This window comes from Puma concolor, chromosome A2 (genome assembly GCF_028749965.1).
Source record: "Puma concolor isolate L17-30 chromosome A2, mPumCon1.1.hap2, whole genome shotgun sequence".
In the NCBI taxonomy this organism is placed as follows: Eukaryota; Metazoa; Chordata; class Mammalia; order Carnivora; family Felidae; genus Puma; species Puma concolor.
The window spans coordinates 34,752,810-34,775,832 of NC_141668.1; the positions used below are offsets into that span (position 1 = coordinate 34,752,810).

At 40.3% G+C, this 23,023-nt stretch overlaps 1 protein-coding gene across 1 annotated transcript in view; it reads right to left on the reverse strand.

Annotated features, from left to right (window-relative positions):
• CAPZA2 (capping actin protein of muscle Z-line subunit alpha 2) overlaps positions 1-3,135 on the reverse strand; it is a 60,798-nt gene extending 57,663 nt beyond the window's left edge. Inside the window, exon 1 of the mRNA XM_025929633.2 lies at positions 2,964-3,135. Within this exon, the coding sequence (XP_025785418.1) occupies positions 2,964-3,002 (39 nt within the window). The 5' untranslated portion in view covers positions 3,003-3,135. The remainder of the gene's footprint in view (positions 1-2,963) is intronic.
• Between the last annotated feature and the right edge of the window lie 19,888 nt (positions 3,136-23,023).

Here is a 23,023-nt window from a genome sequence, read left to right on the forward strand (position 1 = left end):
CGAATAATTCTCCTGCTTTGAGCCTTATACCATAATTTCATATAATTTCAAATTCACAAAAATGCATTGCTGTACAATGCAGCTGACCCCAGAAGTGGAAAACATGAATTATTTTTGGCCTAGAGTTTCTAAACTATGAAAAAAGATCAGTCAGATACACTACAACAAATGAAACTTTAAAGAACTTCACTGCGCTTCTTCAGATAATTTTATTTCCTATTAACCCAGTGGCCAAAGGTGAAAGATTATTAAATTTCATAGTGATATCCTCACAAAGCAATTGTACATGATTTTAAAAAGTAAAGATGCTATTCTAGATTAATTTCTAAAATGCTTCCTACCAGATATGAAACTATACCAGTAGCGTAAAATTTTTAAACGTGTTAAACAGTAATAAACTTTGCTCTAAAATGATCAAACACAACTTAAATTTAGAACCCAACATTATTTAATGTTTGGTATTTACAATTTTTATTACAAACAAAAAGAACTATGTTTGTTTTTTCAACATTAGCCATCAACAAATTAAACACAAAAATAAACCCAGAAGAGGGTCCTATCATCATTTACTAAGGAAATATAATGCCACAAGAGCATCAACTTTGGTTTCAGACAAACAGGTTTAAATACCACCTCTGTCACTTTTTACTTAGGTGTCCTTGGGAGAATTACTTAAAGCTTCTGACATATCTGTAAAATGGTATTACATGAAATGGTATCAATAAAACCTACCTCAAACTTACAACAAATTAATGAATCTAGCGTCTGAGCCATGCATATACAAAGTATGAGTACTATGTAAGTTAATAGCTTGTCTTCTTCAGATCTGCAATCAATAATGGAAATTCCAACAACCTAAAAATTTTAAAAGCTTATTTTTGAAAATTACAAACAAGGTGGCAGAAAAAGTAACACGATTTAAATATTAGTTTAAAAATACCACCTTTTAAAATTCTACTTCTGATTCTATACCCAGCTGTCCTACTCCCAAAAGATTAAAAAAAACATTTAGATAACTGAAGTGACAAAAGTGTTAGAATTTCACTTAACTAGTTACTTGAATTTAACCCAGAAGTTTGGTCAGCTGTCTTCTTAATCACTAAATATATCAATGAAATCTATATGAAAATATCTACAGAATAATCTTACAAAACTCGAAATAAAAACAAAAACACCAAATTCCTTCAAATTAGAATTTTCATTCATTTACTCTTAAACCATTGTGTTGGCAGCCTGGAGAATAAGACACCCTACCCCTCCGCCTTTATGGAGCCTTAGTGCCTTAGTGCCCTGAGAATGCCCAGATAATGAGGAACCTTGTCATCTCATTTTGAAAAAACTTTGCTATTTTAGGCCTTTACAACACATGACAGGTCTATATTAACTCCCACACTGAATACTCAGTCCTCAGCCAGATTCTAACCACCTGAACTACTAATCAGTACTTAAGAACGGTAGAATAAAAACATGAGAATTCCTTTAAAAACTTTTCAGCACTTTAATATGTGTGTGCCCGGTTGCATAAATTTTCAGATGACAACTCCTGGTTATTTACCAATGTAACACATGTGAATATGGCACAGCAACTTTTATGTATACAGGGATCTGCTTGGTTCTCCCCATCTTGTCCTTTTATTATCACTTTCACCAAAGAGCACAAGAGAAAGAAAAAGACTTCCGAAATTGAAGATGAGGCCGACTTCTGCATATTCACATCGGGAAGGAGACAGAACATGACATTTCGGTGCAAGTTTATATTACAGGATATAAAAACACTTGGGGCAGGGAGTTCCAACTGAAAACATCCTTAGGTTTACATGAGGATTTCTTAAACATCATGAGGTGTGTGTGTTTCATACACCGCGGTTCTGCTTCGGGAAGTTAAAAAAAAAAAAAAACTGTGAAATTAAGAGTGGACACTTGGAAAACTGTATTCACAGGTTATGTCAGTCACTTCTGAGTTTGAGAAACGTCCAAGCCCTTCCCAGAAAAATACTCAAAATTAGTAGGGCCCCCCCTCTTCACCAGGGAATGGGCCTTCACAGTAGCCAAAGGAAACGGCGAACAAGAGAGACTATTTCAATGATCAGATTTCTTATTTTAAATGCCTGAGAATTTAAATCGTTCATCTGGTTCCAATGTTGTCATAGCATCTAAGATAAAGCAAAAGGAGCTGCACAATCTCCCCTCTTCAGAAGTCCTAGCAGGACGGTGGAGCGCCACCAAATCGCCCCCGAGGGGCTAGTGCCAACCGGGGCAGAAAACAACCATGGGGAGCGGGTCTTTTTGTGAACCACTCCGCCTTTCAGGGAACACGGAAGCTGCAAGCCTAATGCTAGAGCCGAAAAAAGAAAAGGGGGGGAAAAAAAGGAGAGGGGGAGGGAGACTTCCACGGGGAAAGGAAAAAAAGCGTAGAGAACCAGAAAAGGAAGCATTTTGTTTCTGGGAGGAGGGAGTAGAAGGGAGAAGCGAAGGTCTTCTTCCTATGCGATTTTTTTCCTTTACCCCTCACCCGGGCTACAGTCTTCGGCCAGGCCATCGGGCAGAGCACCGCCCTTGGGCCGCTCCCAGGCCGGGACACGGACCCGTCTGCAGTCCCCAGACCCCGCGCAGGGCCCCGCGACCGAGGAGGAACAAGAGGGTTCCCAGCGGCCGCCGCCCTCTGCGCCCCCCGCGCCCCCCGCCTCCGCGCCAGGCGCCGCCGCCCGGCTCCTACTTCCTATTTTCGGAGCACACACCCTACAAGGAGCGGAGCGGAGCGAGCAGGCCTGCCAGAGACCTGCCCCCGCGCGGGGCCTCGGGTGACTGACAGGGGCAGGCACTAGGGTGCAGCGAGGAGAGGAGGAGGAAGGGCAGCCGAGGGCACAAACCAATGCCCTTCCCCGGCGGCCAGAATCCGGGCTGACACGCCAGGGTTCTACTGACTCCCCAGTGACGGACTCCGCCACCTCCGCGGCACTTACCTTCTCCTCATCAGACAACTGCTCCTCCAGATCCGCCATTTTCCTTCTGGCGACAAACCGCGGCGGCGGCGGCGGCGGCGGCAGCGGCCACCTGACTTCCCCCTTTCCGTGCGGTCCTCCGCGCCGCGCGCCTCCGCCAAGGGAGGGGCCCACAGCCCAGGTCGCCGCGCACGCGCCCCGGAGCCCCGCCCCTCTCCAGCCGGCCCGCGGGGGTCTGCACGAGGCTGTGCGCGTGCGCAGGAGGCTGGAAGGCCTGGGAGGGAGGAGGAGTCGCCTACCGCCGCCTGCTGCAGGCTTGTCAGCATCATGAGTATAGGATCCTTTCTCCACTAGTGACCATATGGACCCAGTCTGCGACGAGTACATTCTGAGCCCTTGATTGTGTTCCCATCAAGCCCTCAACTGTGCTAGCTCAAATGTGATAAAGTGTACGAATAGAAGCTTTTTAAACAATCTTTTTAAAAATAACCAGAAAAATACTGGTTTTATGGAAATATGTACACATAACCCAGCCCATAATTAGAACATTGTTCTTGATATATCCATGTATTCATTTAAGAAATATTTATTGGTTCTTTATTGTGTGGCGGGTACTATGTTAGTCCCTGGGAATATACAACATTAAATAAAATCCAGAGAAACCCCTGTTCTCAAGAGGCTCAGTGTCTATTCCTTAAACATTGAGCAGTTAGGGAAAGCACTGTACTATTGCAGGGGAATACAAAGTTATGTTAGACATAGATCCTACTCTTTTGAATTAAATTGCTAGATTAAATACAGAGAACCCAGTAAAATTTGAATTTCAGATAAACAATAAATATATATTTTAAGCATAAGTATGTCCCATGAAGCATTTGAGCTATATTAAAAAAGTATTCATTGTTTTCAAATTGTATTTGGAATCTATTACTTTTATTTGAAAAATCTGGGAACCTCACTTGTGACCACTTCAAGTTTAGCAAGAGTGTGGAGTTATAGTAAAAGCTGTATATATGAATTGGATCGGAATTTTGTTAAAATGCAGTTACTGATTCAGTAGGTCGATTGGGGCTGGAGACTCTGCATTTCCAACACGCTCCCAGGTGATGCCAATGCTGCTGGTTTGGAGACCACACTTGTTAGCAAGGTTTTAGAATATAGACAGGAGTTAGGACTTTAATCATTCTGTTGTACACCTAAAACTAAATCAATGTTATATTTCAATTATCTCTCGATTTTAAAAATACTTTTTAAAATTTCATCCAGTAGAAAATGAGAAGTTGTTGACAACTGTTGAACAGTGACGTGGCGTCAGAAACATATCTAGCAAGATGAATCTGACAACTGCAAGGTGTAAATAACACGTCTGAAAGTACCTTAACAAGTTCAAATCATGACACACACATAAAATAATGTTATTAAGTAATTTACTGCGTGTTCCTAGATGCAAATCATTGTTTCTTGTGGGTGGAAAACAAACAAAAACCGTGCTACTGAAAAGCTCATAGTCCATTCAGAGAGAACAGGAAGGGGATGCTTGCTGACACATGCAGGAAAAAGCAGGTGTGCTGTTGAGGATAAATGGTGCAGAGAAGACATGATAGAGAAAAAAACTGCACCGTTTGGCCAGGGACCTCACTGGATGTAAATAAATAGCATGTTCACTCTTTTACAGTGTACAGGTCATTGCTTCATGTATTTCTCACTGCAATCTCATGAAGTAAGGTATTAGTCAGCATTATTATACCCATTTTACAGGAGAAAAAAACTGAGGCTAAATAATTTTTCAAGTTTGCACCTAAGTGACTAAACTGATATTAGAACCCAGACATCTTATTCTGTATCCAATGTTGTTTCCACTTGCTTTCTTTCTTCCTCTCTAAAGCCTAGGCACTCTCTACCAAACAAAACTTAACGAAGGCGATTGATTACTCTTCCATTCCTTCGGTTTTAGTCACCACCACTTGCTGCATCAACTCTACTTCTGGTTTTGTTTTGTTTTGTTTTCCCTTCTGTTTTTTTTTTTTTTTTTTTTGGTTTCTGTTTACTTAGCAACACCTATATTAATGTGTACACAGTGGGTACTCAGTAGATGATTGCTTCACTAATCAGCTGCTCCCTTCCTCTAGAAACCTCACCCAAATTTGGTAATGCTCTGCAATAATTTGAGTCAGACTATCTTCATAACCCTGGTGATACTTTATATATGGCTTCCATAGTGACACAACCAGTAGTTATGTATAATTTCTGATAACCCTTTCAAAAATCTCCCAATACCATCCTCTTAATACAGCTAAAAGAAATTATAGAATTCATGTACCCTAAGAATTCTGGGAAGATATCAAACTGTCACACAAAATAGGTATAAATATGGAGTAACCACTATATGACTGCAAGTAAAAATATACTAGTATTTAAAAAATTTTTTTTTTCTTAACGTTTACTTGTTTTTGAGACAGAGGGAGACAGAGCATGAACGGGGGAGGGTCAGAGAGAGGGAGACACAGACTCTGAAACAGGCTCCAGGCTTTGAGCTGTCAGCACAGAGCCGGACGCGGGGCTCGAACTCACAGACCATGAGATCATGACCTGAGCCAAAGTCGGAGGTTTAACCGACTGAGCCACCCAGGCGCCCCGAAATATACTAGTATTCTTGATAATCAGTTATTTTATGATGAAGAGAAAAGAAACAAAAAATTCCTTCCCACACTATTCTACCTAGTAAGAATTTCTATCCTCTTCTGACTGTTTCTAAGCTCACCTTTATTCTACTTACTAGTGGTGTAATCTTTGCCTTCGAAATTAACTGAACCAGAACGTGATTTTTAAAAATTTTTTATACAATATTTTTAAAGATATTTATTTATTTATTTTTGAGAAGGAGAGAGAATGTGTGCAAGCATAGGAGGGACAGAGAGAGAGGAGGACAGAGGATCTGAAGCAGGCTCCACACTGACAGCACAGAGCCTGATGTGGGTCTGGAACTCACAAACTGTGAGATTATGGCCTGAGCTGAAGTCTGATGCTTAACTGACTGAGCCACCCAGGCACCCCCAGAACCTGATTTTTTTTTTAATTCTTCATTTTGTAGTGTTTGTTGTTAAGTTCCTTGTGTGCTTCTTAAGCTTTTTTCCTGTGGCTATGCTCTGTGTCCTGAACTAATTTTAAATTTATCAAGGTCAAAGGTTCCCTAATTCCATAGAATCACAATCTTAGATTCTGCAAGCCTCTCATTTTACAGGTAAGTTGAGTCTTAGATAAATTAAATGACTTGATAAAAATTGCACATTGAGCGATATCGTTTTAATTTTTTTGAGAGAGCCACATGCACGTGTGCGCACAAGCAGGAAAGGAGCAAAGAGAGAGGAAGAGAGAATCTTTTTTTTTTTAAGCTTATTTATTTATTTTTGAGAGAGAGCGAGCGAGCGAGCAGGGGAGGTGCAAAGAGAGAGGGAAAGAAAGAATCCCAACTAGGCTCAGTGTTAGAACAAAGCCCAATGTGGGGCTTGAACTCACCAACTGTGAGACCATGAGATCATGACCCGAGCTGAAACCGAGAGTTGGACGCTTAACTGACTGAGCCACCCAGGTGCCCCATGGAAGAGAGAGAATTTTAAGCAGGCTTCACGTCCAGCACAGAGCCCAACGGGGGCTTGACCTCATAACCCTAAGGTCACGACTGAAATCAAGAGTCAGGCACTTAACCCACTGAGCCACCCATGTACCTCTCTAACTGATATCATTTTAGAAGCTAAAGTCCTTATAGTCAGACTCATGTTCTTAATACTATTATATATACATATGCATATACACATTATACATACATAGTCATATATAAAATATATATAAATATAGCTTGATCATATAATGTATAATAAGGTGATAAATATTACTAAGTGCGAAATGGTTGCATTGGATATAGATATCTATAACACCATATTATGTAATCTTGGTACTGGAAAACTAATGTCTATAATTTAAAAGTATGGCTTACCTCACTTCTGAGAAAAACTACCAGTGTTAGACAACTAATATTTGGCTGTTTGTTACTCTCATGATCAATGAACACAACTGGTCTCAAATAATGTCCTTTATTGCAGTAGAAAAGTGTCAAAAATCATGTATATTTTAAAAGTAATTGTCTTGGGGCACCTGAGTGGCTCAGTTAGCGTCTGACTCTTGATTTCAGCTCAGATCCTGATCTCGTGGTCGTGAGGTCAAGTCCCATGTTAGGCTCTGCATTGGGCATGGGGCCTGCTTGAGATTCTGTCTCTCTCCCTCTGCCCCTCTCCCCTGCACGTGCTCTCTCTCTCAAAAAGAAAAAAGAAAAAAAAAGTAATTGTCTTTCTAAATCAAGTAATTGCCTAAACTATTGATTACTTGCAGTTAAGTGTGTCCTACCTATAATTCATTTCTTCAGCTATATTTGAAAAGGCCCACACAAGTGGCACGCTTGGAGAAGCCTGGTATAGATAATTGTAGACACATCAAGGAATTATTGAAGAAGCTCATCTTTAAATTCTTCCTCTCTCCTGAATATGCCATCCTTCATCATTTGGTTCTTCCCAACTTCAATAAACCCACCTCTGCCACTGCCCCTAATGGGTGTCATTGAAACACAGAAAGTTATTCATTTAGGCATCACATCCTCTTAGGCTTTGGTTGAAGGACTTTCTGGAATGTTCTTTGCTACCTATCCTTTAAAGTTCAGTTATCCCTTTTTCCCATGAAACTCCCATTGAATCCTCTAGCTAAAGCTAGTAATTTCTTATTCTAGATTCTCACAAAGTTTTCCATAAATTTTTGTCATGTATTCAAGTGGTGACTCACTGTGGAATTTGGTTTCTCCGTCTAGGCATTCAAGATAGTAATGGTGCCTCCCTTATATGGCTATTGTGAGGATTTACTGAGATAGTACAGCCAAAGTGCTTAGCACTGGGAACAGGCATTAGCAAAGTTCTCAATAAAACATTAGCTATAATTATCATATTATAATACCAATCTCTCCTTGAGAACCTAGATTATTTCTTTTTTTAATCTTTTTTTTTAATGTTTATTATTTATTTTGAGAGAGAGAGAGAGAACATGAGCTAGTGAGGGGCAGAGAGAGAGAGAGAGGAGAGAGAGAGAATCCCAAGCAGGCTCCGTGCTATCAGCACAGAGAACCTGATGTGAACTGTGAGATCATGACCTGAGCTGAAATCAAGAGTTGAACTCTTACCCAACTGAGCTACCCGCCCCGCCCCCCAAGACTATTTCTTAATTAGTTGTCTGACAAACACAGAGTCTGGCACATAAGTGGTTTAAAAAAAAATCTTTATTAGAATGCATATTGATTGAATGACTCTTTCATTTCACATCTTTAAATGGGAGCTGAAGAACTGAGCTAGCCACACTTATGTGGTTTAGAGATTCCCCTAAAATGTGGCCCTGAGACTCCAGACCAGGAGAGCAAACATTTTCTCCAGCAATCCTCAAACCATACAAATACTCCTGTTTTTCACTACCACATATTCAGTCATCAGTGAAATATCTAATTAATTTCCAGCTCTTTAATTTCTCTGTCACTGTAAGCTCAAGCCTTCAGCATCTTTACGCAATGTGCCAAAGGAGGCACAAGGTATGGGGAGTGCCCAAGGTAACGGTGAGGCAAGGAAATACTACAGCTTGTAATTGTTCCCATGTACTTATTTGAATCATTATTACAAAATATTTCAGATATACAAAAAACTCTAAAACAAACAAACATGGTCTACCCCTTCCAGATCTAATTCCTTTTCCTTCTTCCCATGGATAACCACTAATCTGAATCTGATGTTCATCATTCCATGTATGTTTGTTCTTATTCAATATAAGACTGTTTCTTTTTCATCTTTTTTACCCAGTTAATCTGTTACCTAATTCACAAAGTATTTATGGAATAAATTAATGAGTATGATTCCTTTGTATACTCTTAAAAACAGCATAGAAAGTATTAGACTAATTTATCACTTTAAAAATCTCCCTATAGGGATGCCTGGGCTCAGTCAGAAGAGCATTCCACTCTTGATCTCGGGGTCATGAGTTCAAGCCCCACATTGAATGTAGAGATTACTAAAAAAATTAAACTTTTAAAAAATAACAAAAAAATTAAAAATCCCCTATATGGCCAACATAAATTTCAGGGCATGGGTGAAAAATTAAGTCAGACTTGACTTGGAAAGGTGAAGCAAAACAATGAACAGATTTGCTGGTAGTAAGTGGAAGATAGATCTAATATCTTCGATTTTTTTACCCTTAATGTCTAATAATACTTTTAACTCTTATTTGGACTCCATGATAGAATGGCAATAGAGCAGAAAGATAAGTTTGTCATTAGTGTTTCCCCAGGCCATACCAGCCTACAATAAAATTGTATTTCTCTACCTCAGGTGAAGCCAAAGAATCGCAGGAGTACCTGCTCAAATTCCCTCTTCTTGGTTCTTTGAAAGTGCCATGGTGATTCACGTACATTTAGAAGTACTTACACTGCCATCTTCCTCTGCCTTTTGACGTTGGCCTTTATCACCTCCGCTGCTGCCTGCCTCATCAGACCTTTCCCAATGTTGTAGCTCTGGAGTCTTTCCTCCTCATGTGGTTCTCCCCTCATGGGACATACAGCTTAGTGTTCATGTCACTTCATCTTCTTCTGGTGACTTTAGCTGCATCTTTTGCAGGTAGGTGCTGGCTGATCTCCAGCCACTGTCCCAGGCTGTGTGGTAGGGTGCTCACTTCTCTCCAGTCTCCTCCTGTGAGCCTCTTCTGATGGATAGGGCTGTAGCAGACACATCTGCTCTGACCAGATCCCTTTGGATCACTTTGACTATTTCTGGGCTTCTGTGCTTTTTTGCCTCTGCTTCACAGAACCTCCAATTATTCTTTGGAAGACTGCTCCTGCACTGCTGAGGCTGTCCTGCCAGCAAGCATAGAGCCGGGAGTTTAGGTCCAATGAAGCAGCTCTTAACCAATAGCTGTCAAATGATGAGTACAAAACCCCAGCTCCCTAGCCCCAGATCAGAACAACTCTGAGGTGTAATTTATATTCCAGATTTCCCCTGAGGGATAGAGCCAATCTCAACTTGCCTTTTCCCCTCTCTTGGGAGTGACTGAGGTATTCTGAAAAGTAATCAGATTAGGAACATAAGAACAGCAGTAGAATAGAAAGTAGGTTTTGCACATGAGGGCACTTGGGGCTCCAGATTGGAGCTGGGAGGCCAGTTGTCAAGCTTGGAGCACCTCATCAGAGTTAGAATAGCCTTGAGGATGAGCCCCAAAATATTGATTTGAATAGACTTTAATCTACTCTTGCCTCAAGTAAGATTAGCCCTGGGAATAGTGTAGGGCTAATTTTGTAGGTGATTTGCAACGTGGAGAGAAATAGAGCAAAGCAAAGCCAGGAGCTCACCTGAATGGGGTTTGACACTATGCAAAGCAGAGAGGTGGAGGAGAGAGAATGTTAAACCACAGGATATGACCCATGTCCTAAAATAACTTATATTCTGGTTACAAGATAAGCCTGCAAGGCAATATGTGATAAGTGCAAAATAAATGGCACAAATGAGAAATGTTTTCTTTATGAGATTGGATGTAAAACATATTGCAATAATGGATGGAATGAGGAAATATAGGCTTTTAAATTCTACTCTTTTGTATTTCCTAATCTGCTACACTGCCTATTTCATGACTAAAGTGTGAATTTAAGGCATACTACAATGTTAAATTATTCAAACCTAAATCTTAATACTTTTAGAGAAAAATCTAGATTCCAAAGATAAGAGTACATGTGATTACTTCTATGGATTTACATACCAACTGCTTCTTTGATTAATTGGCTCATTTTAGAAAAACAGTTTCATAACTCCACAACATTTGACACAGTAAACCAAAGTGAGAGATTGATGTATAGGAGCACATATTAGAGTAGACCGTTTTGAGTGATGTTAAAGAAAGGGATGTCTACATCTTGGGAAAGTAATTTTCTTTTGTAAAAAAGCACCATATTTCAGTCAAACATTTCTGTATTTTAACTTATGGGAGAAATAGCTTATGATTTCTGCCAATTAGTGAAATCATCCTGGGCCTCAATTACATCATCCATTAAAAGGGAAACAAGGGGCGCCTGGGTGGCTCAGTCGGTTAAGCGTCCGACTTCAACTCAGGTCACGATCTCGCGGTTCGTGAGTTCCAGCCCCGCGTCGGGCTCTAGGCTGACTGCTCAGAGCCTGGAGCCTGCTTCCGATTCTGTGTCTCCCTCTCTCTCTGCCCCTCCCCCGTTCATGCTCTGTCTCTCTCTGTCTCAAAAATAAATAAATGTTAAAAAAAAATTTAAAGGGAAACAAAAGTAGTACCAACATCACTGTTTTATGAGGATAAAGTAATATATAAGTGTTGCATACTTTATAAATATGTAAAGCATTACGGTTTGTAACTCAGAGTCTGGGAAAATTGAATTCTATTTATTCATCTTCACTGTCGTAACCATAATGGATATACAAAATATTTCCACCAACTTTTCATTTAAATGAAACATTAAAAAGATGTTTTGATAATGTCTTACCTTGTAGTTGTCATGGATAAAAAAAACCTTATGGAATATAGGAAAGAGTATTGGCCTAGAATATGCAGATTTCAGCTCTGTTTTTTGTCACTTAAAAAGTCCATTGAGGGTGAAGCAGGTGAAGGGGATTAAGAGTGCACTCATCATGATGAGCACTTAGCAATGTATAGAATTGATGAGTCACTATATTATGCACCTGAAACTAATATAAAACTGTATACAAAGTCTAATAGTCTTGGATAAGTCTCTTAATGTGTTGATTCAATTCAAAGACTTACTGTGAAACTTGGATGAAATAATGTACAAAAGGGGCTTTGTAAAAGAGAAAGTGCTGGATGAATGTAAAGAATTTATCATTAGGGGGTGCCTGGGTGACTTGGTCAGTTAAGCGACTGACTTTGGCTCAGGTCATGATCTCAAGGTTCATGGGTTTGAGCCCCATGTCGGGTTCTGTGCTGGCAGCTCAGAGCCTGGAGCCTGCTTCAGATTCTGTGTCTCCCTCTCTCTCTCTGCCCCTCCCCCACTTGTTCTCTCTATCTCTCTCTCTCAAAAAAAAAAATATTAAAAAAAGAATTTAAGAATTTATCATTAAAGTACATTATGACTTGTGACATCAGTAACCTGTCATTCATCTTTCTTTTGGTTGGGTCTCTAGTGTACTCAAGTCTACTAATGCATGAGCAGTTGTTCATTTATTGTGCTTCTATTATATGCCAGCACTCTACTAGTTGGAGATGCAGCAATGAACAAAGCAGACATGGCGCCTGCCTAGCTACTTATTTAAAGGAGAGACAGATAGTAAACAAATAATCACTCAAATAACTATGGAATTACAATTGTGATAAGTGCAATGAAGGAAACGTACAGAGTGATTTGAGTGTATAGGTTGGGAGGTAATTCTCCATGGGTCTTCATGTTTTGGCACATCTTGCAAGCAGACTGACTACCCTTTGTTCTGGACTATCTTTCTAAAGGAAGTTTGCATAGCAAACAATCCTGGAGGATAATATCTTCCTCCAGAGCAATGCATAGGCATGCTTACTTCCCACTCTAAGACGTTTGGGTTCCCTAAGCTCAAGGTTCTTCTCCCGTAATGCACCCGATTACACATGCAGGCTTCCATCTGGACCCATCTCTGTTGCCAGATGAGACTTGGGCATCAGAGAAAACTAATGCAAATATGCTGATGTTCTTGATGCTTGGTGTGCCATGAGTAATAAAACACTTTGCCTCTGAGCAAGAGGTCTTGTATTTTCTTCCAGCATCTATGAAACGCAGGCTAATGTGTTGCTTGAAAGCAGGGCAGGATTACAGACTCATTATTAAAAAGGATTGACGTGTAAGCCTCTAGTCTAACCTCCCTCCAATTCATTTTAATGCATTTAAGAATATAGATTAGTATACTAAACACCTGCATATTCACAGCCCAGCTTTTTCAAATGCTAACTAGCATTGTTTCATATTTGCTTCAGCTCTGGTGTTTATGAATAAAGCATTACTTACACAGTTGAGGTTCCCTGTGTCTTCCTCCCTCATCTCATTCTCCTCTGTCCCTCCCTATCATGAATTCAATATGGATCTTTGTGTGCCACTTATTTTCTCCTTATAATATCTACTATTTTAACAACAGTTTGTATGTAAATGAATGTACAAGGTGATAAAGAACTTTGATGTTCAAGCACATATTTCACTGTATAAGGACAGGGCAATATTGCCAATGATAGACGAAGTCTTCCTGGAGAAGATCATCTGAATCATCTCAGGATTATAATCCGGCTTCAGCTTTCTGTGAGTTTACAAATGCTGTCTCTGGGGAAGTCAGGGGGCAAGGGCATGACAGAGTCCCAGGAAACACTGAGCCACCACAGTTGGTACTGGAATGTGGACCAGGTTTGAGACATCTGAGGAATAAATAAGGGGAGTGGGTAGGTTTCTTTGTGTGTTCAGGTCCTGAGCTCACAATGGCCAACCTCCTGCTCTCAGGATCAGGTTGAAGCAGTGTACTTCTGTGGGATGAGATGGATGTTCTCAAATGGTCCAAGCAGATGGTCTTTGGCTTGGCATGGAGGAGACAGCAGGAACTTCTGCACATGGTCAAAGCAAGCCAAGTACAGACACAGATCTGATCCAGGCTTACCTCGGCATTCAGCCCTCAGATTACAGCAGGCATTTTTATCCTGAAGGCATTTAACCTGTCCTATTTCTCGAGGTATATGGTTCTCCAATCTGGACATGCCCCCTCTTTGCCAAGTTTATAGGTATCATCTCGGTGTCTTCTCATTCTCTTGGCGATTCCTTTAGTACTCTGTGTTGAATCTATTTGAGATCTGTTTTGTGTCAGATCTCCTATTTTCTGTATCCAACGACTTCCTCTTTTTTTCATTTACCCTTATGTTTATAGAACTTACAGTCCAGATGCCTCCTGAGAAAAGGTATCTAAGAGGTAAATTTTTGCAACTGTACATATCTGAAAACATCATTATTTGACTGTTATGCTTGATTGATAGTTGGATGTATCTAGAATTCTAAATTGGAATTCATTTTCATTCAGAATTTTGAAGGCATTTTTCCATTGTCTCTAGATTTGTGTGTGTATGTCTGTGTATGTGACCTTCTCTTTGTCTCAGTGTTCTGAAATGACACAAGTGACTTTTGTGGGTCTATTTTCATCAATTTTAGTGGGTCCTGTGGGTTCTTCCAATCTGGAAAATCATGTCCTTCAGTTCTGAGAAATTACATAAATTATTTCATTGATAATTTTCATTTTTCACCTTCCCTGTACTTTCTTTCTGCAATTCCAGTTATTTGTACATTCTACCTCCTAGGTTGCTGCTCCATTTTTATTTTTTATTTATTTGTTTTTCATCTTTAAAAAAAAACTTATTCTTGAGAGAGAGACAGGGTGTGAGCAGGGGAGGAGCATAGAGAGAGGGAGACACAGAATCCAAAGCAGGCTCCAGGCTCTGAGCTATCAGCACAGAGCCTGACGCAGGGATCAAACCAACGAACAGCGAGATCATGACCTGAGCCAAAGTTGTACGCTCAACCGACTGAGCCACCCAGGCACCCTGGTGCTCCATTTTTAAAAGTCTTTTCTTTCCTATATTTACATATCTTTTCATTTCTTTACTATTTTTCAAATAACAGCCCTGACTTACTTGACTACTGAGTTTTTCATTTTATTTGTTACCGGCTCATGTTTATGAGTGTTTGGCTAACTAGTTGAGTTTTATTTTAGGAATATCTGACTGGGCCATTTTATGATTCTCCTCTTGTTTTGGTCAGAATCCCCAGAGCAGACTCTTCTTCTAATCTCTGGAATTAGAAGAGAGAAGGCCTAGCTAATAGCATTTGAGAAGTCCAGTCAAAGAAGGCTGGATGTCTCATCATTCACCATCCAGATGTTCCTTTAATTACTGGATGATATTGTCACCTTCAACCATGCTTGGTATCCCCCAGCCCAGAATCCCTTTATTTTACCCTTACCAGAGAATAAAATTCCAGACTTCTGGTAGACTGGGGATGGCTCAGCAGTACAGAGTAGGGGAGAGCATCTAAGGATCTATCTCTCTCTCAAACAGCCTTCATCTGGTCCCTATAATTTAGGGCCTCATTTCACCCCATTTCCAAAGGTATTTTGTGCTATCAAGTCATGGACCCTTGAGTATTCCGTGGGTACAAATGAGATTGGTTCTTGGGTTTTGCCACCAGAAGTTTAGCTTCTTGAGGTCCTCAAGGCTACTGCCATCCTCTACCTGCTTTCTAGTCTCAAAATTTCTGGCACTGTTGTATCCTTTCCTCTTCCCCCACATTGTTGTGTGTTCATTAATTTTAAAAAAGTTCCTTTTATTGGGGTCTTGTGATGGGGGGGAAAAGTATGTGTTCACTTTACCAACTTTATGTAGAACCTCCAATCCATCTACTATCATGCTGTAGCTGGGAGGGACATCCTGTGTTGGTTTTGTGGGTGCAATCTTATCATGTGAGGATATTATACATAATTTGGTTTTGTTTTCTTTTTTAGTTTTCCCAAACACTGCATTTTTCAAAATACAAATCTGTTAGCATAGCTCTCCCCATGTGACTTCTGTTTCAGCAGCTTCCTACATAGCTATTAGATCAAGACAAAATTCTTAAGCATGATTTTTTCAAGATCATATCAGCGGGGACAAATTTACAGTGAAACGTATATACATATATATATAGCAGCACAGTGTTGTTTTATTTCAAACTCAGATGGAATGTGAGTGCCTGGAGGCAAGATCTAGATCTCCATTTTACCATAGGTCTTGCCTCTCCCTCTTGTCATTTCACACATTGTCTGCCCAATCCTTGAGTATTAGAGTCACTTACCAGGCTTTTCATGTTTTGGCCTCTCTAGCTTATGCTCTCACCACATGCCTCTCATTTTCTCAGCTTCACCACATTGGCTTTCTTTTGGTTCTTTGTAAGCCCTGTGATCCCTCTTCTTCTGGGCCTCTGAATATGCAATTTACTGCACTTGTGACCCTTTTTGTTTCTTTAATGCTGTCCTCCTTCAGATAGATTTCTTGTTTCTTGGGTCATCTGGCCTTCCTGGTGAGGCCAAATCCCCCATCATAGGCCTTCCTGGCACCATGGAGCTATTTTACATTTTTTTTGTATATTATTTGGTTGGTGTCCACTTTCCTCAACTAAATTATAAGCTTCATGGGACAGGATCTAGGTCTGATTTGCCTTCTGCTGCATTCACAGTGCCTAGCACAGAATTTGGCTCAGGGTAGGTACTTAGTAACTATTTATTAAATGAAGGAATAAAGCTGATATCTTAAGGATAAATAGGAATTATAAGATGAGGACTGAGGAAAGATCTCTAGGCCAAGAAAACATATGAGAATGAGCTTGGTGGATTTGAGGAACTGAAAGACAAGGGCTGTGACCAGAGCCATGTGAACCAGGGGAAGTGGTGCTGAATGAAGCCTGAGGGACCAGCAGGGGCCAGATCACAGGGCGCCTTCTAAGCAATGATAAAACTTGCAAACTTTTCTAAGGGCAATGAAAATTTTAGTAGGGGAGTTACATACCCCAGATGCTATGAGAAGAAGGGGTTAGAAATGGCAAAAGTGGATGAGGAGAGGCTAGTTAAAAGGTTTTGGTCCTAATCAAGGCAAAGCCTACTGGGTTAGACAGGAAAAAAAGGTAGCAAAAATGGACAGAAGTACCAAAGAATATTTTAGAGGTCACACAATTGGATGATGGATTGGAGATGGGAAGTGAAAAAAAAAAAAAGAATTGTCAAAAAGTGACACTCAGGTTTCTGGTCTGACCAACTGGCAAACATGGATACTATTTATTAAGCTGGGGAGCAGAGTTTGGGAGAAAGAAAAGAAGATCACTTTTTGAATGCTTTGTTTGAGATGCCTATGAGGTGTCTGAGAAGACATGTTGAGAACACAGTTGAACCTATGAGTCTGGAGGTAAGAAAAGAGGTCCAGATTGGAGGTATAAATTTGGGGGGTGTTGGCATATAGTTGTATTTAAGCCATGGTGGTAGATGAGCTTATCCAGATAGAGGGTAGAATGGGAAGATAAGAGGCCTGAATATAAGCAACCTAAAGAAGAAGCAAATCTAGTAGGAATATTGTGGTCCCACAATGATGTCTACATTAGTGATTTTGATGTGGGAGCAGAAGTAGGTAAAATGTAAGGTGGGTGTGCTTTAATGAGCTGGATTGGAGAAGCTCACTTGGGGTTGGGTTAATTAGGTGAGAGGCCAAGATACTGAATGTCCACCTTGTAGGTTAGGTTAACGAGAAGAGTTGGCGGGCGAAGAGGGGGAGAGACTGAGAGGTGCAGATACTACAGACTTCAGGAAATGAAAAGGAATGACCAAGTTAGTGGATAAGGGTAACGAGAACGGGGAGGGGCATATGACTGAGTAAGCCAGGTTAAAGTACTTTCTGCTTTTCAGGCAGCAATAAGGTATTTTCATTACTTGAGTGTTACAAGTAAAATCTAAAACCAACAACCACGAAACTAAGAAAACAAACTAAACTAAAAAAAAAAAAAAGTTTATTGCAATTATTTGCCTGGTTTCTTTGTTTAAGCATTCAGCCTTTTTGTTAGAGGATAGCAACAACAAGCAAACATCAAATGCTCCAAAAAAGTCATATAGTAAAACACAGTAATATAAGAATATGAAAATACTTGCTCCTCAAACACTTTGCCATTTAGACTTAGTACACCTGAAAACTCTGAAAAATAAAAACAGAAAATAGAAATGTTGGGGGCATATATAAATGGAAGTTTTATTTGGGATGATGAGGCCACTTCCCTTTGGTGATAAATATTTAAGATTTTGCAACATTGTAATTAAGCGTTATAGTGTCCTTAATAGATTTGATACCTTAAATTTATAGATCACCTATTCAATTGCCAAACATGAAAGGAAATATTCATTTGTTTTTATATACTGGTAGTCACCCTCAACAAGATAAAGTCACTAAATTATAGGTTAAATCACATTACTTATTAGTATTATAATTCCATTATATTACATAAACCTAAGATATATGAGAACTTTGATTCATAGAATGATCATTCTTGAAACAATTCATACACACACACACACACACACAGGATTATCACATACCTATTAGTACAAGTAACAAATTTAGCTACATGAAAGTAGTTTCTGTAACCAGTTAGGTAAAATTTTATGCACTACAAACATTTGGAAATTTAACAGGTTACATTTTAATATGGGAGATTCCTAAGAAGGTCTCATATGGCTAACCGTATCCTGCTAAGAAAGACTATACTTATTGTACTGGTGATTAGGAGAGAAAGTAGGTTTTCTGTATTTTACATTTGTACCACCTAAAACAGAGTGGTTTTCTTAAAAAAAAAAAAAGCATGAAAAATCATCTAGAATGCTAAGTGTTTTTTGTTTGTTTTCATGGTTGATAAATATTCACTATGACAAAAACTCAATTTAGCTTCTGTGCTCATTATAATTTTTACTTTTAAATAGGGATGGGATGACTGGGTGACTCAGTTGGTTGAGCATCTGACTTTTGATTTCGGCTGAGGTCATGATCTCATGGTTCCTGGGATTGAGGCCCCTGGCTCCACACTGACAGCAAGGGGTCTGCTTGGGATTCTCTCTCTCCCTCTCTCTCTGCCCCTCCCCTGCTCATGCTCTCTAAACAAGAAAACAGACATTAAAAAGCAAAGAATAGGGACAAAGTGGAGTTAACCTTGAGTGTGAGGAATTTATTACAAGGAAGCTGGGTAATTTTTTTTTTTTTTTTTTAAATTTTTGTTTTCAACGTTTATTTATTTTTGGGACAGAGAGAGACAGAGCATGAACGGGGGAGGGGCAGAGAGAGAGGGAGACACAGAATCGGAAACAGGCTCCAGGCTCTGAGCCATCAGCCCAGAGCCCGACGCGGGGCTCGAACTCACGGACCGCGAGATCGTGACCTGGCCGAAGTCGGACGCCCAACCGACTGCGCCACCCAGGCGCCCCGGAAGCTGGGTAATTTAAAAAGACGGGGATTTCAGCCAGGTGATGAGGCCTCAAGAACGTGATCTCCCAGTTCTAACTAGAAAAATTGGAACCTACGTGCATTTCAGCCTCCTGTAGACCAGACCTGGAAGACCATTCCAGACTGGAGCAAGGCAGCTTTGGCATCCATTCCTCCTCTGTGCTCAGCCATTAATGTGATTCAACTACTTTCTGCTCCTGCTGTTACCACTTCCACAGTTATAAATAAATCAATTCACTCCTACTCTCCCCCACTCCCATTCTCAGTTGTCCAAAAAAGCAAAAATAAATTAAAAAGGTAAGCCAGAAGGGATGTGGTTGGGGGAAGGTGTCATTCAATTGGTCTCTTCCACCTCCTGGAGGGATTTCTGGTTGCTCAAGGACTTTGTTTCCTCAAGATCCTACTGGTTAATGACTCTGTGTCTCTAGTTCAAGTAAGAAGGAGAATGTGATTGGTAGTACCTCTTATCTCTGCTGGGAAAAGATCTCATTTCATAATGGCCTCATTGTCCACTCTCAGATGACTTTCTCTGGCCAGATAGTTGGTAAAACTTTACTTCTGGGTGTGTCTATGAAGTATCTCTGGAAGAGACCAGCATATGAACCAGTAGATTAAGTAAAGAAGATCTCCCTTGCCAATGCAGGTGGATATTACTCAATCCATTGAGGGCTTGAATAGAACAAAAATTCAGAGGAAGGGCAAAGACACTCTCTCTGACTGAATAGAGGCATTCCTCTACTTCCGCCCTTGGACATTGGTGTTCTTGATTCTTGGGTGTCCAGACTCAGAGACTTACACACCGCTCATCTCCTCTTTTCCAGGGGTCTGGACTTAACACCACCAGCTTTCCTGTTAGTAGCTTGCATATGGCAGATCAGCAGATCATGGGCCTTTTCAGCCTCCATAACTACATGAGCCAAGTTATATCTAAATGGCTTCTTATATATATCTTATGGAGAATCCTAATACAGCAATATGTAAAATTTTCCTTTCATTGATAAGTGGTAACAGTGATTTCATCTTGGGTAATAATCAATTATACAGAAACTTTGTCTTTTTTTTTTTTTTTTAATCACAGACGAGGCCTATTTTCAAAATGCAAGTCTAGTAATTCTTTTGTTTTCTCTTACAATTCTCTTAAAGTAATTCATAGGATGATGAGCCTCCTGACTAAGTCCAGTGCTCATGGGTGGTAAAGATAGCCCAAAGAAATGTATGAAATTGTAAAGCACATTTTAATCAAGCTTAATCTTATCTTGCTCCTAGCCATCCTTTCCTAGAGCCACAGAGAACTCTTAGGAAAAAAATAAAATAAAGAGAACTCTTGATTTTCACTTTTACTTCTCTTGAAGAGGTGGTAATGAGTACAAAATAAAGAAAAAAGTACTTGAATACTTATATAATTTAAGATGTGCCAACCCTGGAATGTTCCAATCTTAAGCAAAATATAAAATTTATTTTTGTTAATTTTAGTCAAAAAAATAAGAAAGAATATATTTAAAAGTTACGTAACTCATACTGAAGCCAGACTAAACACTGTAAATCAAGGCAATGGCTCTACTGAAGTGAAGCATGTTGCAGTTTGGATGTGTCCTAGGACTGATCTGGGTACCAAGGCAGTGGTTCCTGGGTACCAAGCCTGGGTACCAAGCCAGGACCAGCTCAGAAGAATTTACTGTAACTCATGTTTGTATGCAAATCAAGCAGGCAACCCAAGAGAGCTGAGATGGGAACAAAAGATTGTGTTTCTACCCTTATAAATCACAGAGGATCTTCCAGATCATAAGAATTATCCTGTATTTTACTGTGCTTATCTTCACATATAAAATCCTACTAGGGGATAAACAGAGAATTTAGAGGAAGGTAAGATCTGTATATTTAGGAATCTTTCCCATATATATTTTTTAATGTTTATTTATTTTTGAGAGACAGAGTGTGAGCAGGGAAGGGGCAAAGAGAGAGGGAGACATAAAATCTGAAGCAGGCTCCAGGCTCCAAGCTGTCAGCACAGAGTCCATCGCAGGGCTTGAACCCATGAACTGTGAGATCACGACCTAGGTCGAAGTCAGACGCTTAACCGACTGAGCCACCCAGGCGCCCCGTTGTCCCATATTTTTTTTACTGCAAATTCGCAATTGTTTTCACCAGCGTCCAGAGCCTACTAGGGGCCAAGAGGCTTTCCTTGGCTGGAGAAGTGTGGGTGGAGCAGGGTGGAGGTTAGAGTGGAGTGGGGCACTAGGGGAGTAAAGGGAAAAGAAGAGTGAGTGGAAAGAGGAAATGGCAGAGATTTCTCCCTCTCTCTGAGGTTCACATAAAAAGGAAACTGGAAAAGCAAGTGAAACTGCAGGGCAATCAGAGTTTCCATGGTTAGGGCAAGCCCAGTGCCAGCAGAAGTGCCCGAAAAGGTCTTTAACCCCAGAATCCTAGAGACCTGGAATCCCATAACCTGAATCCTAGAGACCTGGAATCCCATGCCCCAACTCTGGGAGAAGCGTCTGTACACAAATGCAAGACGCACAGGGAAGGGTGGTGGGGCTCTGGAAGCAAGAGAATGACTAAAATGAAGAGCTGGTCAAACATTGGAGAGAAGACCCAGTTGTTTTAGAATTTATCTTTAAAAAGAGTTCTTATGTTATCTTTAGTTTATCTTTATCTTTAACTTAATTTAAATTTAATTTATCTTTTAATTTATCTTTGAAAAGGGCACCTGGATGGCTCTGTCGGGGAAGCGTCAGACTCTTGATTTCGGCTTGGTTCGTGAGCCTGTATCAGGCTAGGGGCTGACCGCAGGAAACCTACAGGAGATTCTTGCTCTCCTCTCTCTCTGCCTCCCTCCCCCCCTCTCAAAATAAATAAACATTTTAAAAAATAAAAGTGCAAAAAAAGGAAATAAACAGTAGAATGAGATGATACCACTCAGGGGTATCCACTCAACATGGCTAGGGAATACCGTAGGGGATACCACTCAGCATGGCTAGGGAAGGTTTCTCTGAGGAATGAGGCATTGGAACTGAAGCCTGATGTGTGAAAATGAGGCAGCCCAGTGATGGGGCTGAGAAGCAGGAAGCAGGAAAGAAATGGAAAGGGAGGAGAAGGGTCAGGTTCCAGTTTACTCTCTGAGAGTACTGAGGAACTGTCCCTCCCAGATTACTGTACAAGTGGAAGGAGGTACAGCTAGAAGAGTGTTATGTGTTGGAGAAATGGGTGGAATTCTGTTCACATGGACCAGAACATGCAATAAAGTCATCTGTGACCTTGTCTTAGTCGACATGCAGGGATGTTTTCTGATGCCTCATCTTGCTGGATTTCTACTAAACCCATTGCTGACAACTTTCTTTTTTCTTCCAAATTCTCCTTCTCCAAATACTTTGTTTTCTCTTATAAGGGGCCTTAGAAATGGTGTAGACTAGCTATTTTCCAAACCTGAGTGCAATACAGAATTACTTGGGTGATCTTGTCAAAAACAGATTTTTCAGGTCTTGGGTGGGGTGCAGACATCTGCACTTTGAAACTTTCCATGTGATTCTGATGCAGCAGGTTTACTACCCTAGTCTTTCCTGATCAGTAATTTCCAAATTATTCAGCAAAACATTGGTTCCAGGTGTTGTTGTCAGTGCTCCAAGAATAAAAGGATCTCTTATCAAATGAGCTGGAGCAACAGATTCTCCTCTTAGCATTTCACAAAGCACCCTAGGATAAAGGCTCTGAGATATACTGTGTCTAACAGTAAACAAACAATAGAATCATACTAGATATTTTTTCTTAACTTCACCTAGAATAGTTTTCCCCAAAAAACAGTATGAAAAACACTAATCTAGAAAAACAGCCTTTTTTTTTTTTTAATTTTTTTTTTCAACGTTTATTTATTTTTGGGACAGAGAGAGACAGAGCATGAACGGGGGAGGGGCAGAGAGAGAGGGAGACACAGAATCGGAAACAGGCTCCACGTTCTGAGCCACCAGCCCAGAGCCTGACGC